At 32.9% G+C, this 17,223-nt stretch overlaps 2 protein-coding genes across 3 annotated transcripts; both read right to left on the reverse strand.

Annotated features, from left to right (window-relative positions):
* Window positions 1–5,766: 5,766 nt before the first annotated feature.
* LOC120078277 lies at window positions 5,767–7,347 on the reverse strand. Of its 2 annotated transcripts, none has more exons than XM_039032502.1 (2): window positions 6,633–6,989; window positions 5,767–6,467 (listed from the first exon to the last, which is right to left on the reverse strand). In XM_039032502.1, exons 1-2 carry the CDS (start codon window positions 6,659–6,661, stop codon window positions 5,993–5,995), a joined length of 504 nt encoding a protein of 167 aa, XP_038888430.1. In that variant the 5' UTR covers window positions 6,662–6,989; the 3' UTR covers window positions 5,767–5,992. The 2 variants fall into 2 exon arrangements, with proteins under 2 accessions (XP_038888430.1, XP_038888429.1); XM_039032501.1 differs by lacking the exon at window positions 6,633–6,989 and adding an exon at window positions 6,996–7,347 and having other exon boundaries at window positions 5,774–6,467.
* Window positions 7,348–10,276: 2,929 nt separating this feature from the next.
* On the reverse strand, window positions 10,277–15,496 carry LOC120077809 (protein FAR1-RELATED SEQUENCE 5). Its single transcript, XM_039031863.1, has 3 exons — window positions 12,552–15,496; window positions 10,780–11,283; window positions 10,277–10,653 (listed from the first exon to the last, which is right to left on the reverse strand). Exons 1-2 carry the CDS (start codon window positions 14,748–14,750, stop codon window positions 11,110–11,112), a joined length of 2,373 nt encoding a protein of 790 aa, XP_038887791.1. The 5' UTR covers window positions 14,751–15,496; the 3' UTR covers window positions 10,277–10,653; window positions 10,780–11,109.
* Between the last annotated feature and the right edge of the window lie 1,727 nt (window positions 15,497–17,223).

Raw genomic sequence — 17,223 nt, forward strand, 5'->3', positions numbered from 1 at the left:
GAGTTTCTCTTTCTTCCTTAAAATGACCATTTTTTTAGGAAACACAAAATTGCAAATTTGATATATTTCAAAGAAATAATTACATGCAACTCTTATTCATTCAGACATTTTCACAGATATAAAAAATGTTAAACTAGTTTTAGTTAATTATATTTTTTTAAAAAAAATTAAATGGGTTTATTACGATATAAAATTATTATAACTTTTAATATAATAATTATGAGAATGGAGGTTCGAACCATCAATTTTAAAAGAAAAAATGCATGTCAATTATTAACTTATTTATTTGGTGTTATAAAAATTATTGATAAGCACTAGGAAAAAAATTTAATTAGTTTTTAGATAATTCTACAAAGAATATTATTTTTTAAAAAAGAAACTCATTAACAACCAATAAATTGCTTTTTTATTTTTTTTTCTTTTGGTTCACATTGCTTTAAGTTAAAGTCTGGATGATTAAGAAAGTTTCTTTATGATTTTAATTTTTAATTTTTGTGGTACAATTTTACCAACTCAAAAGTGTAGTCTATAATTAGCAATACACAACTAATATGTAAAAGAAATAAAAGAGAACAAAAGAAACTTTTGATTACCTTTTTTCTTTTTTTTTTAGAAGAAATTTTTGATTACTTTGAACATTATTCTCTTCATGTTACTTTATATTTTAATTTGTAATTTAATTACCCTTAATTGTATAATATTTCCTTTTTGCGTCTAATTTTGGAGAATATCATTTTGTTTAATCTTATTTTTATAAAAACTAAAAAAAGTGTTATCTTTCACTTTTGGCTAATGATTTATATTTATTTATGAAAAATAATTAACAAAAAATAATCAAATATACATTAAAAAAAGGACACTTTGATATATATACCTTGATTAAAAAAGAGACACTTGAAAATATACATTGATTAAAAGAGACACTTGTAAATCTATATTGATTAGAAAAAAATAGAGACTTGAAAAGTAGACATTGAAATAGTTAGGAAAGAGAGGTGGAAGGATATGGCTTGACTCACGCTACGAACGATAGCACTTATGATAGCTCAATCAAGTAGACGATAGGTAGCAAACGACAGTGGCAAACCACAAACAAAGTTTTCCTTTATGATTTCTTGTATTTGAAATGTACATAGGTAAGGTATTTATACAATATAGAATCTCTAATTTGGGAAGACTAGAGCACCGGCACTGAGGTTGTCACACCACAGGACTGGAGCCGACGACTTATGTTTGACACCAATCTCAGACAGTAGTTGTTGCACCCAAGGCATGAGCGATCGCTCTATATTCAGACTCTATGCTGGACTGGGCGACAACGGATTGTTTCTTGGAGGACCCGAAGACAAAATTACCTCCAAGGAAGATGCAATATGCAGCAACTGATTTTCGATTGTCTATGTTGGCTGCCCAATCGGCATCGGAGAAGACCGAAACAGAGAGGTCAGACCTATGTTGAATATAGAGGCCAAAGTGTCGACTGACATATCTTCAACCTCTCTTTCCTAACTTGAAATGTTAAGGATATTAAGGATGCCAACACATAAAGTCTTGCCTATCTACTAAAAGAATAGGACTTACCAAAGGAATAGGTTGGTTACAAACAAATCTCTGTTATACCTGTTGAAGCAGTAGAACGCTATGTGTCTCACCTTCCCACAGACTTGACACACATGTTTGTTGTTGTTTCTTCCCTTGCCTCAACCTCTGCCATGGCCACCACCACCTCGTTGTCCTCCCCAGTAGATTGATTGCTGCTATTGGACTTGTTGTTTGCCTCAACCTCTGCCATGGCCACCACCACCTCGTTGTCCTCCCCCAATAGACTGATTGCTGCTATTGGACTTGTTGTTTCGGTTGACATGTCTAGTGTTTGTCATATTCACTGATGCATTACTGACTTAGTTGAAGCTTTTAGTTTGACTGATGTTCTAATCTTAGGAGAAGTTCTGACTTAGTTGAAGCTTTTAGTTTGACTGATGTTCTAAATCTTAGGAAGAAGTTCTGACTGCGTGGCCACGATGGCATTGTATTCTTCATCAAGTCCTAGGAGTACCTGTGAAACAAGAGCTCTTAGTGGCACAGGACTACCAGCTTGCTCGAGATTGTCAACCTTCATTTTCATAGTTCGAAGGTACTCCTCCATTTGAAATGTACATAGGTGAGGTATTTATACAATATGGAATCCCTAATTTGGGAATGCAAAAATAACTCAACAATACAATGGTTAAAGATTTGCTTATAACCAACCTATTCCTTTCCTTTGTTAAGTCCTATTCTTTTGGGAGATAGACAAGACTTTATGTGTTGGCATCCTTAATATCCTTAACAATAATATACTAGATTTCAAACAATTAGAAAATTAATTGGTATTCATTCCTATGGTGCTTAAGGACCTATTTGAAATGACTAAAAAAAAGACTAATTTAAAAAAATAATAATTATTTAATTTTTTTTTTTTTTAAAAATGATTTAAAATACACTTTGAAAGTATTTCAAAACTATTTTGAATAGTGGTTAAATACTTCAAATTTTTTTCAAATTGACTTATTTTTAAAATTAAGCACTTGAAAAAGTTAAATCAGATACAACTTAAGTCTTGGTTTTCAATTATAGAATGAATCAATGTCAAAGTAATAATTGATGTCAAAGAAAGACCATCCAATAGGTTCTTTGACATCATAAATTGCACTTATCAATCAATTCGAGTATAAAACAAAATAAAACATCAAAGTTCGAAAGAATCTCGCAAGATTTGAAGCAAAAAAAATTATATATCGTAACGATTCGGAGATGCTATCGTAGGAGATATAAGATCTTAACCAAAATAAATCTCAAATTAAAGCAAAAAAAAAAAAAAAAAAGTAACCTCAAATCGGAGCTATGGATGTAAGATCTTGGCGAGAAGTTCTTGGCCGGCAAAATGAGAGAGACTAGGAGAAGGGGTAGTATGAGGGGTATTTTAGTAATTTTATTCTAAGATGAAAATGTACATGGATTCCTATCCATCACTAAAAAATCTCTTCTAAAAATCTAGTTTTGATTGATTTCTCCAATATGATTTATTTTTAAAATCATTTTAAAAAATGTATTTTGTGAAGTTGTCGAACATGATCACAAATTTTTCTAAAATGACCGTTTTTCAAATTTAAACACTTCAAAATGCAATCCTAACACACCCTAAATCAGATACATCTTAAGGGGCTGTTTTTCTTAAGGGGCTGTTTGGGACACTGAGATGATATAGAATGTGAAAAGTTTTGATATCTAAGAATCTGATGTTTCGGGAGTTCTGATCGAGTATAATTGAATATGTGTTCAAGCATTGAGATGATATACAATACACGGAAGGAAAATGATGGTGAGATACAAAACATGTTCCGAAAATGGACCTACAAATAATTAAAATCGGTGAGATAGGATAATGGGTCTCCAAACACTAAAATGATATAGGATGTAGGGATATACCATCTCATGTTGGACCCCCAAATAGTCCCTTAGATTATTGAATGAATTTAGTAGATATTTGTTTGGTGGATTTATTTTGAAATTTGTTTTCGATTTTATAATTTGAATAATACAAATTTCGTAAATAGTATTTTATATATTTATAGTGTATTCAAATTTTATTTTGAAATTATTCTTAAAAAGATAAACCTTTATATAATAATGCAAAATAATTATTAAAAGATTATTTTAAAGAACATCAGGCTATGACATTAGAAATTCAAAACTCTACTTGTGTTGAATTTAAAAGAAAATTATACAAAATTTATAACATAAATTTGGTTAATAAATTAAATCATAACATTTAAGTTTTAACTTTTCTCCATTCTCTTAATTAGTTTCAAAGAAATATTTTATTAGTTTTTTTTTTTTATTAACATGTCAAACTATTTTTTTTTTTTTTTAAATAGAGGTGGAAATAAAAGACAAAATTAAATCAATTACATTCATTAGGATATTTTAGTTAATAAGACCATAGGCTTTGTGCATGTGATTATGATGTGGAGTGTATACTTCTTTTCACTTTTTTTTTAAAAAAATGTTAAACTTTATACATGTTGGGGGACATTAGAGATTTTTTTTTTTAAAAAAAAAAAAAAAAATTTCCTTATAAATTATTCAAATCTATATTTTAAAGGGGAATTGATTTTTTTTTTTATTTTTTGAAAAAATAAATAAATGAAGTTAAAGTCATAATATACCTCAAAAAAGGCAAATTGATTTAGTAAGAAAATCAACAACAATGAGACAAACCAACCAACTAGCTAACAGCTCAAAAGATAGAACAAAAATTGCTCATTACCCATGATTGAAAAAACTACAAATTCTTTCATGATATAACATTGAAATAATTAACTATCTGTTTTTTTTTTTTTTTTTAATATTTTCTTCAATTTAAAAAAATTGAAAATTTGAAAAAGAAAAAATATAACTCTTGAGCTATTTTGGTCCTAAAAGGAAAAATCTTTGGTTTAGTTTTAAAGAATGTTATAACTCTCGAGTTAAATGGTCAAAATGAGTCTAAGATGTTGGATTCTCCAAATAAATATATTAAATTAAAAAAAAATGTCAAGCTAAATGTAAATTTTTCTCCATTACTTTGATTGGTCATGCCTCGTGTGACTTTGAAAGGAACATGACTTACTTAAGAATTCATGCATAAAATTCTTATTCAAGTCAGGTTGAAGTAGTTTACAAAAAAATTTCAAGTCAATACTTTCTTTTTTTAGAAATTGATTAAATAATAATAATAATTTTCATACAAAGAAATAAAATATGTGAATATATTTTCAAAATTTATAGAAAAATTTTATTAAATAATAATTTCAACAATAAATTGGTATTGAGGACTAACTTTAAGATTTCTTGAAAATACATGGATTGAAATTGGATAATTGAAAGTACGGAGACTAAAATTAAACAATTTTTAAAATATAGGGACCAAAATTATATTTTAACTTTTTTTTTTTTAGTTCAACCGTATGTTAAAAGGGTGAAGATTTGAACCTCTCACATTTTAGTGGAGAATATAATGTTTCAACTCTTAACTAGTTAAGTTATACTTAAGTTGGCAATGACCCTGACGAACGTAAGAATCTAACCTCTAATCCCGAGCAACTTCCAATAGCATAAGCCCAAATTCTTCCTCTCAATCTCCCTTTACGAAAAGAAAATATGGTTGAAGTTTATGAATAATCAAAGAGAAAGCTAGGAGAATAGGTTCTACATGCTTTAATTTTTCTATAGTACTTGGTCAAGAGTATAATGAAAGGTAGAAAATTTTTCATGGACATATCGATATTTGCATATTTTCATAGTTTTAATGTTGAGATAAGTGTACGAGTCGACATTTTTATATATAAAATGGTTTCAACAATGACATGTGATGGGTAAATCAACATCCATTATATCTAAAAAAATCGACGGAGTATAACTAAAATATAAACAAAATATCATTCATGACAACCTAGTCTTAATAAAAAGAAAATTAAACTTAGAAAAAATGCCTATTTGTTAATTTATTATTTCTAATGTTTTTTTATATTCAATATTTTTTAAAAAATATCCATTGCATCGACATTTTACCGATATTTCTAGCGATTTTTTTCCTTCATAAAATCAAGCTCCCAACATTTCTTTTCACATCAACATTGAGTATGATCTTATCTTGTCAATTCATATGTGTTTTCATTGCCTATGACTTCATGTGGCTTTCAATATATCATTCCAAATTTGAATACAATAATCTTAAGTTCATCAAAGTACACCAGAGTACAAACAACATCAATTCTCTTCATTGAACAAATAAAAGTTGGGAGAGAGAATTTTTAAGTGAAACACATTTATCAAACAATGCAATCAAAACAAAGAAACAATTCTTTTCACCGACAATATATTATAAACATTACACACAGACCAAGCAAGAACCAAGACAAGAACATAAAATTACACATGATTCTGGTTCTGTTTAATTTTTGCCTCCTTTCTACTTTGATATGAGGCTACCAACAACCGCAGCAATCATGGCTGTCGGGTCCCCAAGCATAGCGGAGACAATGCACCGAACGGCATGACCGGCCATCTGAAAGCCTTGCTCAACCTTTCCTCTTTCCCTTTGATTACTTTGTAGTGTCCCCTTAAGGCTTGGAATACTTGTTTGAACCTCAATGACTTTGTTCTTGTCTACTTTTAGGTACATGGCTTGCCAACTCTCTACTAGCAATTCCTTCACACATGACAAATGAAGGTTATAACTCCTGCATTTAGACTTGTAAGACCATCCCTGTCCCCTGCCTCCGCAGCGGTGGCACGGCCCTGAGAGCTTCATACTAAGGTAAAGGTTGCGTTCGCCATCGTCGAGCACTTGAGGGAGGTTTGCACAACAAGGGTGGAGATCAAAACCGCAACGTTTACAATGGTAAACGAACCCTGAAACGTCATTTCGACAAGCGTCACAGTACCTGATGGATGCACCAGAATATATTTAGGTATCATTGTTGAAATTTCAAATTTAATCACTAAAAAAAAAATTGAAACACTCTATTTTCCGACACAAGAGTCAAAAGATAGTATATTTCCCAACGTTGTGGCACATGGGTCGGGAGTGAGAACCATTCAGAAGGTACCTCAACTCATATAAAACTTCCGACGACATCAATAAGCCATTGGGAGAAGAGACAACTCCTGACGTGTATACAGACACGTCAGGAGTACTAGCACTGTCGAGTACATAGACTAAGCATCGTGGGAGACATTGACTCCTAATGTGTATTCAAGCACATCGGGAGTACTAATACTTCCAACACTGTAATACGTTGGGAGTAACTTTAACTCCCGACGAGGTGTATTTCGACGTCGGGAGATAGTCTCTTGACGGGTCAGTCCCGACGAAATATACGACATTGGAAGTTCAATTCCCGAAGTGTTTTTGGGTCTCTACCGACATTTGTCAACATCGAGAGATAGTCATTTTCTTGTAGTAACAGTACCTAGCGGATGCACCGGGCGGGGAAAAGAAGAATTCGAAAGCACATTTCGGGTAGAAAGGGTGAGTGATTTTGGGAGGTGCCATGGCACAAAGCTTGTGCAAGGTGAAGTCACATTGGAAGCATTGGTAATTGAAGCCAATACCAGCTTCATGGCAACCACCACAGTTGAAAGGGATATCAGTATGATTCAGCTTAAGCTTGTGCCATGGATGAATAGGGTGAAACATCTCTTTTTCAATCTTCATTGTTGTTTGCTACCTCTTGATTTGATTGAAAATGGGGAATGCAAGAGGAAGAAGAAGAAGAGAGAGTTATATAAATGGATGAGGATTAGAAGGGTCAGTTTGATTTGTATTTGAATACCAAAAAGAGGGGTTTTTTTTAAAAAAAAAAAAAATCATTTTATTTGGAACTAATCCTGTAAGTACATACTTTGCTTACAACTTACAAGTACAAGAATAACTTGGTTATGTTAGTGCAATTATGAAGGTGAAGAAAGTAGAGTTCAGAGAAGAAGATAAAATTGGTTAGAATCTGATTCCATGGAAGAAGTGTTGGTTTAGTTAATTACTTTTAAAATGTGATATTGATTTATTCCCTTGACCAAACTCAGAGCATTTTATTTTATTTTTATTATTATTTATGTTAATTGTTGGTAGAAATTTGAAGTGGTTTCTTTGGGCAGAGCAAAACATTAGGGATTTTTTCTTCAAGTTTCTTTGGATTTTATTCTTATCTTAGGAAAACCATGAGTTTGAGTTATCTCTTGTAACTGAAATAAAAAGGGAAAAAGAGAAGCTTCATTTAGAAGAACTTTGGCTCAAACTCTTCACTTCATCAATCCTATCCTATTCCACTACTCTCTCTCTCTCTTTATTCTTTTTTTTAAAAATAAATAAATCTAACCACTAATTGGTTTCCTAGGAATAAAAAGAAAAGAAAAGGAATATTCTCATTTTTCTTGAGAAGAAATGAAGAAACCATCTTCTTTAAGAAAAATTAGAATGGATAATAAACAATGAGGAGAAAAATAACTTGATCTACGAAAGTGTTAACTTCATAAGTCGGTATTTCAACTCCACCAACTTCGAGAAACTCCATCTTCCTCTTTCTCTTTCCCTCCCTCTAACATTTCCTAACTTCTATACTACAAAACTACTTCTTAACTCCAATGTATTAACTTTGTACTTTATAACTCAACTCATCGCTCCAAATGATCCATTTTAAACCTTTAACTTCAAAAAATAAAAATAAAAAAGAAAGAAAGAAAAAAACCTACCAATTTTCGAGTTATACATAGAATTTGTTGCAACATAGAATATCATATTACTATGATAATTTGAACTATATCATTACTAAGGAGGCGTTTGACGCGGATAAAAACATAAAATTAAATTGAGTTGGTAATTATTATTAGGAGAGTTACATTGTTTGTGTTTAGTGTACAAAGTTGAGTTGAATTGGTAATTATTATTTGTGTTTAGACGCAAAGTTAAGTTGAGTTGGGATATCTGGTGTTATTTTTGTCAATGAAATTGATTGTCTTTTTTTTTTTTTTTTTGCTATGGTTGATTTTAATTTTCAACTATACACATATTTTTGTAACTTTTCTAAGATAAAAACAGAAAAACTTCCAATTCTTTTTCATTCTCAAAACATAAGAAATTCTCTACAAAGTATTCATATACATAACACAAAATTTAGAATTCAATCTTTTAAATACTCAAATAGAAGTGATTATTCTATTCAAAAACCCAACTTCATCTTAATTACCGTACAATTAGATCTAAACGAACAACCATAAAAAGAAAATAAAAAAAGAGAAAGGAAGAGCTAAGAAAGAAAAGGGAAAATAAAACTCATACGAGTCAGACAAAGAAAGAAGAGAAAATAAAAAAGATGAACCAGACGGCGAAAGAATAAAGAAGATGAGAGAAGAGGAATAAATGTGAAGAGAACATGAGGGAGAGAGAAACGGCAAAGTAATTGAGGGAGTTGGGAGAATAATGAAAACGCATAAGAAAACGAGTGAGAGTGATAAAATGGTGGATAATTAAATCCACTGTTTTATTTTTATCAGTGGTCATCGAAGTTGGGCAGACGAATGTGGTAGAGGGAGTATGTCGCCGAAATTGGTTGTGCAAAGATAATCGTTGGAGTTAGTAGCTAGAATTGTCGTCGAAGGTGGTTGGTGGAGCCCAAAGTTCTTTGTCAAAGTTAGACATGCAAATGTGGAAGTCGAGTTTTTTTGTACCATGGTTGTCAGAATTGATTGCCATAGTGTCGTCAGAAGTGGTTGTCAAAACTCAGAGTTGGTCGTCAATGTTGACCACTCGAAGTTGGTCGTCAATGTTGACCACTCGAAGTTGGTCATGGGAGTATATCGCTAAAATGTGGTAGCAATAATCACCAATGGAGATTGATGGGTGAAACTATTGAAAACATGGGAGGAAGAGAGTTGGAGTGAGTTGGTAAAATTACTAACTCAACCCCACCAACATTTAAAATTGATTGTCAAACATTGAGTTGATAAAAAATACAAACTCAATCCAACCCTCCATGATCGTCAAACACCCTCTAATTGATTTGGTAAATCTCATGGTCAAGCTATATTAATAATACTAATTTCCCCGATTCAACAACTCTTTTGCCAATTTTGGGGTTTACGAGGATGTACCAATTCGAAGATTTATTGAAACATCAGATCTTGTCTGATGATTAATGGACATCTGGTCCAATGAAACAAGTGGATACACTGTCCCAAATCAGATCGAAGTCCAACAATAAATAAGACTGCCAAATCCATGAATTTATTAATTTAACCATTTTTTTTAAAAAAAAATAATAAATTATTGATTAAATTACAAATTTGGCCAATATAATTTAAAAAAAATTAAAATTTAATCGATGTAGTTTAATAAAACCTCATAAATAATCCCTATAATTTTGATAAATCCTAAAAAATAATTCCCACTGTAGGAACCATTTATGAGGGTTTTACTAAATCAGAAGGACTAAATTCTCAATCTATTCAAACTACGGGGATCAAATTTATATTTAATCTAAATTATTCGATCATGATAATTATAGCTCAATTAGATAAAACTTATATTATCAACTTCGTGGACAGAAGTTCGATCCCCCAACCCCACATACTAAGAAAAAACGGGAAAAAAAAAAATCTGGCCTCCACCAAGACCTAATTCTTTCTGTTTCTTTTTACTTGGTACTTTGGTTACCTGTGCCAATTTCAGAAATCAGACCCAAGAAAAACAAAAAAGTGAAATGTAAAAGATCAATGAAAATGGTATAAAACTACTAGCTTTGCTACCACTGAGCAGCTGGCCAATTACATCTTTCTAAATAGACTACTACTAATTCATCAACATAGCAAAATTAGCACCAAATCTACAAAGAATTTCCTATACATTCAGTTGAAGGGCATCTGGCATTCCTTATTTCCTAGCCAAATCATGCCTGTAAAGGAGAGGGGGAAGAGGGGGGAGTGAAAAAAATATATATATATATATCAGCATTTTTCACCTCAGAAATTGATGTAGAAAAAGATGCTGATCTGAACATGGATCCTGATCTGAAAAGGTTAGCCATCAATAAAATGAACATTGCCACTATCTTCAAACCCAGTTATTTTCTCTCCCTACAAGATCAAAATAAAGAAAATCCAGAATCAACATCTACTATGAAATGAAGAAAAACTCAAATAAAGTAGGATAAAATCATAACAAGCTAAAGTAAGCAAATCGATGCGGAAAGCAACTATTACGTGTGGTTTTCTTTGAGACTTTGGGGACTCAAATCGGTGAACAAGAAGAATAACAAGGCAACTGTATGTTTCTGGCACCACTGCGAGAGTATCATCCTGCAAAAAGGACCCCATTGGATGGCCAGAAAAATCTTGCAGTGAAAATAGAAACGTGGTCATCCAGCTCCTCTTAATTGTTGATACAGATGTAGGAGCATTGAATACTTGACGAAAAACAAATTTACATCCCCATTCCATTACTAATATACTTCTCAATGACACCTAGGTTAAAAATACACAGTATTTGGTATTGAGGTGAGACAAGATTCACTATATACTTCTACTACACCTTCAAATGCTGTCTTTCATACTAATTTTTATGTTCTGCACTTTAATAGATAATTGCAACTTGTGGTCCTCAATGTCTTTCAGCACTGAAAAAAGGTTAGACCGATAAACTTCACACTTCCGATTCGCACACGCCAATTCATTGGTAAGTTCACTGATTTTTTTGTCCAAGTCATCCTGCCAAAAATTTCAAGAGTAAAACAATGTTAGAACAAAATCATGCATGTGGCCACGTGCAAGTGGATGAAAGATGGTCGAGCCAGCACTCAGAATTCAACAATGGAACTCCGATAAATATTCATTATAAAGAAGCATCAAGAATTACAAATACAAAGTGATTATCAGCTTGGTGTTATTACCAGGACAAAGGAAAGGGAAAAAAAAGATGCAAAAAAGAAAACCACATTTGCATGCATTCAGTTCAGTAAGCATAAATTCCGCCAACCTTAACACATTAATGAAATAAAATTGAAGTTATGTGCATGCTATGAAGCACAGATACTCCATGTAAGACAAAGAATCCGTATCAAATACTGAAACTCCCAAACGTGAATCTGACATGCGATTTGACGTATCTGTTTTTACAACGACCTTTTCTTAAAGAAAAAAAATAAGCAACTCATCTAATCTTTCCCAACCCATAACTAAGCAACGTATTTAAAAAGCTCACTACCTCAATCCAAAACTAAATAATAATAATAATAAAAGACCAAACCAATAGAATCATCTAAACTTCATCTTCACGTTTGCATCCCCATAGAGCCCCGCAAAATATAACCCACTTAAGTATCTTCAACAATTCAACGGAGAAGTTCTTCATTTATTTTCATATTTCTCCCTCTAACTTGACATTAACTTGACATTTTATGATTTTTCGTGGATTTAGTGGGTTACATTTAGTATCTTATGTTAAATTTACCTATATCATCAATTTTTTGAAAATAAAAAGATATATCTACAACGTATCAATATCTTAGTTTTTTAGAAGCTAAAGTATTGTTGAATCTTATCGTATCCGTATCACGTACCTATATTCGTGTATGTGGTTCATAGTGTGCATATTTATTACTAACATATAAATCTATCTAAAACAAGGATAAAACACATTATCAAATACCGTAACACAGTCCCAAGAAAAAATAAATTTCACGAGAAAGGATTGCAAAGCACTCAGAAACTCAAAATCTAGCAAGTGCCCACGATATGCAGTGAGAGCTAGAACTTCAAGGTGCAGGTTCTAGTTCAATCATATATCAAACTCTTATGCATATTGCAAGATCCAACCATGAACCAACCATTTAGTTAAAAAGTTGATAAGTTGGAATAAATGTTAAAGCGAGATTGAAAGAAAATCTGATTACGAACTTCATCACTAAACTAAATCTATAACGAATTCCAATCAAATAAAAGACATCCAAGAGATACAAAAGAAAGTGAGCACCTACCTCAGACATGTTTTTACTCAAGCTCACGTCATGATCCTGGCTACTACTGTGATTTGTATAGCTTCTGACATTTACAGGGTCCACTTTAATTCGGCCATTGATTGTTGAAATTTTGCCATCATTCCTTGTCGAATGAGCAACCCTTTTAGCAGCCTCCTGAAGGGCATCTTTGGCCACATTATACATATCCACAGTCTTTGCTCCTTCCTCTATAAATTTAAAAGCCTCATGGCGCAGGGTATTGTATCTCACAGTATGAGATTCAAGATAGTTGTTATAGATATCATTCACATGGTCCTCCAATATCACATTGCTTTTTGCGTTTCTTGTCCATCTTTTCAATATGTAATAAGATGGAAGTGTAAGAACATTGGTCACTCTGAAGACGGCCAAGATATGTCTGCACAGAAGACCTGAGAACTCAAACATCTGGCAACTACAACTTGCTCTCATCTCCAAAACATTAAATTTCACATAGTGAGCTTTATGATCCTCTCCAAATTTGGCCACTTGATAGGTTATAATTTCCCCATCATCATCCACTTTTGATGCCATAAAAGTTAACGTGCCAACTAGCTCCTCTTGGAACCTTGAGAACAGCTTTCTGGTGTAAAGCTCAGAACCCTGCTTTTCCATTGGAGATGGAGTCTTTAGAACAGGGGAAGTGTTCATTGTATCATAATCTGCTTTCACTTCTTTCTCATTCCGACTCTCTAAAGCTTTTTCATACAATTTAAAGAACTGACTCAAATTGGTCGAAGCATTCACATACCCATCAAAATATGAATTCATGCTATCACTTCGCTGTGTAATAGACATTTCAGCAAAAAATGTGTCCCGCAAATACACCGGAACCCACTGCCTCCGAGCAGAGTATATTGTCTGAAGCCACTCATGATCCCTGAGATCATATCTATCAACAAGTGACAGCCAGCAGGACTCAAATTCCTCGATAGAGTCGGTCAAGTTTACACATTTGTGGAAGTCAGCTTCAAAGCCTGGGTGTTTAAGAAACACATGAGACAGCATCTCCTGACATTTCTTGAAAATATGCCATTTGCAGAAACGGTGACGGGTCTCAGGGAAAACTTGTGTAATGGCTGACTGTATTACTGCATCATGATCAGTAGTAATTGACACAGGTGGGCGACCAGACATTGCCAAAAGCCACGTTCTAAATAGCCAATTAAATGAAGCTTCAGATTCATTTATTAGAAAAGCACAACCAAACAACACAGGTTGGCCATGGTGATTCACCCCGGTGAAGGGAGCAAAGGGCAGACGATATCTGTTTGACCTATAGGTAGTGTCAAATGTAACAGTATCACCAAAGTAAGTATAGTTCATCCGAGCTTTTGAATCAGCCCAAAAGACATTTCCCACACACTGATCCTCCTCACCCTGCACAGCATAGAAGAAGTTAGGATTTTCAGAATGCATTTGCCTCAGGTAATCTAAAAGCAGTTGAATATCTCCTTCTAAGCTCCTTTGGCGATTATTTCTCATATAATTTCGACAATCCACCTCTGTAAATCCAACTTTACTGATTCCTCCATACTCCTTTATCAGTGCTGACATAATTCTACGAGGACCCATCCCAGCAGCCTGTAAAGTATCAATTAAGGTCTTTGCTGGACCTGATATTTGCCTATGAGACCGCAAGCAGTGCACCTGGTCAGGAGGAACTAACTCATGATTATGCTCTCTAACAAATCCAGAGACAACCCATTTCCCAGAGTCATGCATCTTTACAGACAAGGATGCTTTGCAACCCACTCTGGTAATGGTTCGAGGACGCTTAATTTCTCTGTCTTTAGTTCGCTTCTCATTCATATTCCTAAAACCCTCTTTGGCACAAACAAATTGCCTTTGTATAATCGCTCCATCGCGCCTAGACCGCCGGGAGGAGCTGACACGAGTACTAAACCCAACACGTCGAGCATATGAATTATAGAAAGCCTTGGCAGCTTCTTCAGACTCAAATTCCATTCCTTCATAAGGTTCAAGATCCAAAAGATCACCCTCAGGAAGATATATCTCACCACTACCAGCGCCACCACCAAGACTGCTGAGAGGAGGGCTATCAACCATTTCCTCATCCTCAATGGAATGATGCACAATACCCATAGAATAGTCATCTCCCTCCCTCCCATTCCCTCCTCCCAATCCAATATCAAATTCAATCACCTCATTATCCATGTGAAACAGTGAATGTTCAATCAGAACTTATTTTGCAAACTCTATACCCTCTTTCCAACCAAGCGAATGAAAGTTCTAACTAGAAGAGATCAGTCACTCAGCAGCAACAAAACAAATACCCCTCAAACCCATTAATCTACCGTAGAACAGGAACATGCGAAGACAGAAAAAGAACATAAACAGCCATCTCATCTCATACTCGAGTGCAATCCGCAGTACTCATTAAATAAAACACAAAAACAACCAAAACCCATGACTCAAAAATCAATTCAGACTTAAAATCTTCAACTATTCCCAGAAACGACTCAATCAACAACCAGATAATCAAAAGCGAAGCATAACCCACTAAAGGGTTCCAGTTCGTGGGTTGAAAACCCTAGAAAATGAATTGAATTTTTCCGGGAACTCGAAAGAAGCGGGGAAATTGGGGGTTTAATCAGGAGCGAAAAGGGAAGAGGGTTGCAGAGAGAAAGAGATGGATAAGCAGAGGTGAAAGATGAAAAATACCGTAAATGAAGTTGAAAATTGGATGATGATCGCAAAGAGAAGGTGAGAAAGCGTGGAGTGTTGGAGGTTGGCGATGGATTCTTCGTATGGAATCGCAGCCTCGAAGGCTTCAAAATTTTGAGAGGTTTTGTTCCAATGGTTCACCGATTACTCTCTCAAATGTTCGCATGCCGTCACCAACGCGAGATTGAATACGGAAATAATTGAACCCATATTTGGATTATGACATTCCACCCAATTGAATGTGTATTTTTTTTTTCTCAAGGTAGAAGATAATATAACTCAACTAGTACAAACTATGCGGTTTTAATTAAGAAAATTATAAAAAAACAAAAGGATCTGGAGTTGGTGGATAGTTTAATTTAAGGTTTTATAGATATCTAAAAATAAAATATGCTTGAAATAAGATGATGACCGTGTTTGATTGTGCATGAGAATGTTATAAAAATTGTGTTTACATTTAATTTATGAAATTAAACATGAAAATTTTATTATAATTGTAATGGATTAATAATTTAAATAATAAAAAATATTCAATATATCAATAAAAAGTTAATTATTCAATAATAATTTCAATTATAAATATTTGAAGATTGAGATAAAAATATGATATATTAATAAAGAATACTAAAAAATATTTTCTAAATATGATATGTTAATAATGAATGAAGTAATAAAAATTAATCACAATAAATAATTAACTTCTTATAAAATAATTAGTGATGATTATATGTTTATAATGAATGATCAAATTAAAATTAGTCTCGATAAATAATTTCTTAATTATTAAAAAAACAATAAAGTAGTAAATTATTATTATTGAAAAAGTAAAGTTTAATACTAATTAAATTTAACTAATCCTAATTTACTGATTAAATATATTTAAAATATTGTTGGCTAATAAATTAATAATTTATGTAAAAAACAATTCTTTTCATTTAATAAATTTTTGTCATAAAAACAAGTTAAGTAACTATTTTAATAGATCATCGTTGATTTATTAAAATAAATATTTATATTATTTTTGTTAAATTAATATTTAATCAATATTAATTAATTATGCATAAAGTGAAATTATAGGTAAAATGAACAACCGATGGAGAGAGGAAAAAAGAAAACTCACATTGTTGGAAGGGAATAAAAAACCCTTGTTTATGGGAAATAAGAATGTCTAGCTTATTCCCAAGCAAATAATTGAAAATTGTGAAACAAATATGGGAATTAGATACCTATACCAATTTTCATGTAGAAAACCTTCAACCAAACAACTCCTAAGGGGTGTTTGTTTTAAGGGTTAGGATTGGATGAGTTAAGGCATCTAAGCCCAACCTTTGTTTGGGGCATAGATTTAAGAAGTCATTATTTTCCCATGGATTTGAATAGTAAACACTATTCAAACCCACGGGTTACATTTTTTTTTCTCTAATTTAATCTACGAAGTACGTCAATCAACCTCCATATACCACCTTCGGCAACCACCACTGGCCAACTCTGGCCGCCACCATCTGGCGACCACCGTCGGTAAACTCCGATCGCCACCTCGGCTATTGCCATCGGCCAACTTCGATGGCGGGCCAACCTTCGGCCGCCACCTCAATGACCGTATTCAACTAACCTCCAACTACTACTAGCCAACTCCGACCACCATCGACCAACCTCTAGCAACCCCCTTCCCCCACACTAGCGAAATTCCAACCATCGACTGCCACCAACCATGAAAAACATTAATAAAAACATTCATAGTATATAACAAACTAGAAAAATTTATATATAAAAACACTAAGAAAAAATTGCATACATGTGTATTTTTTATTTTAATGAGTTTTTATCAAAAGTGTTTAAAAAAATGAATTTTTGAAAGATATTTTTTTCTAAGTCATTCCAAACACACTATTAGCTTGCACTCTAAATACAGACTTCTTAAATCCAGACTTCTAAAACCACTTCAAACACAGTTTTCTTAAAT

Source organism: Benincasa hispida, chromosome 5 (genome assembly GCF_009727055.1).
Source record: "Benincasa hispida cultivar B227 chromosome 5, ASM972705v1, whole genome shotgun sequence".
In the NCBI taxonomy this organism is placed as follows: Eukaryota; Viridiplantae; Streptophyta; class Magnoliopsida; order Cucurbitales; family Cucurbitaceae; genus Benincasa; species Benincasa hispida.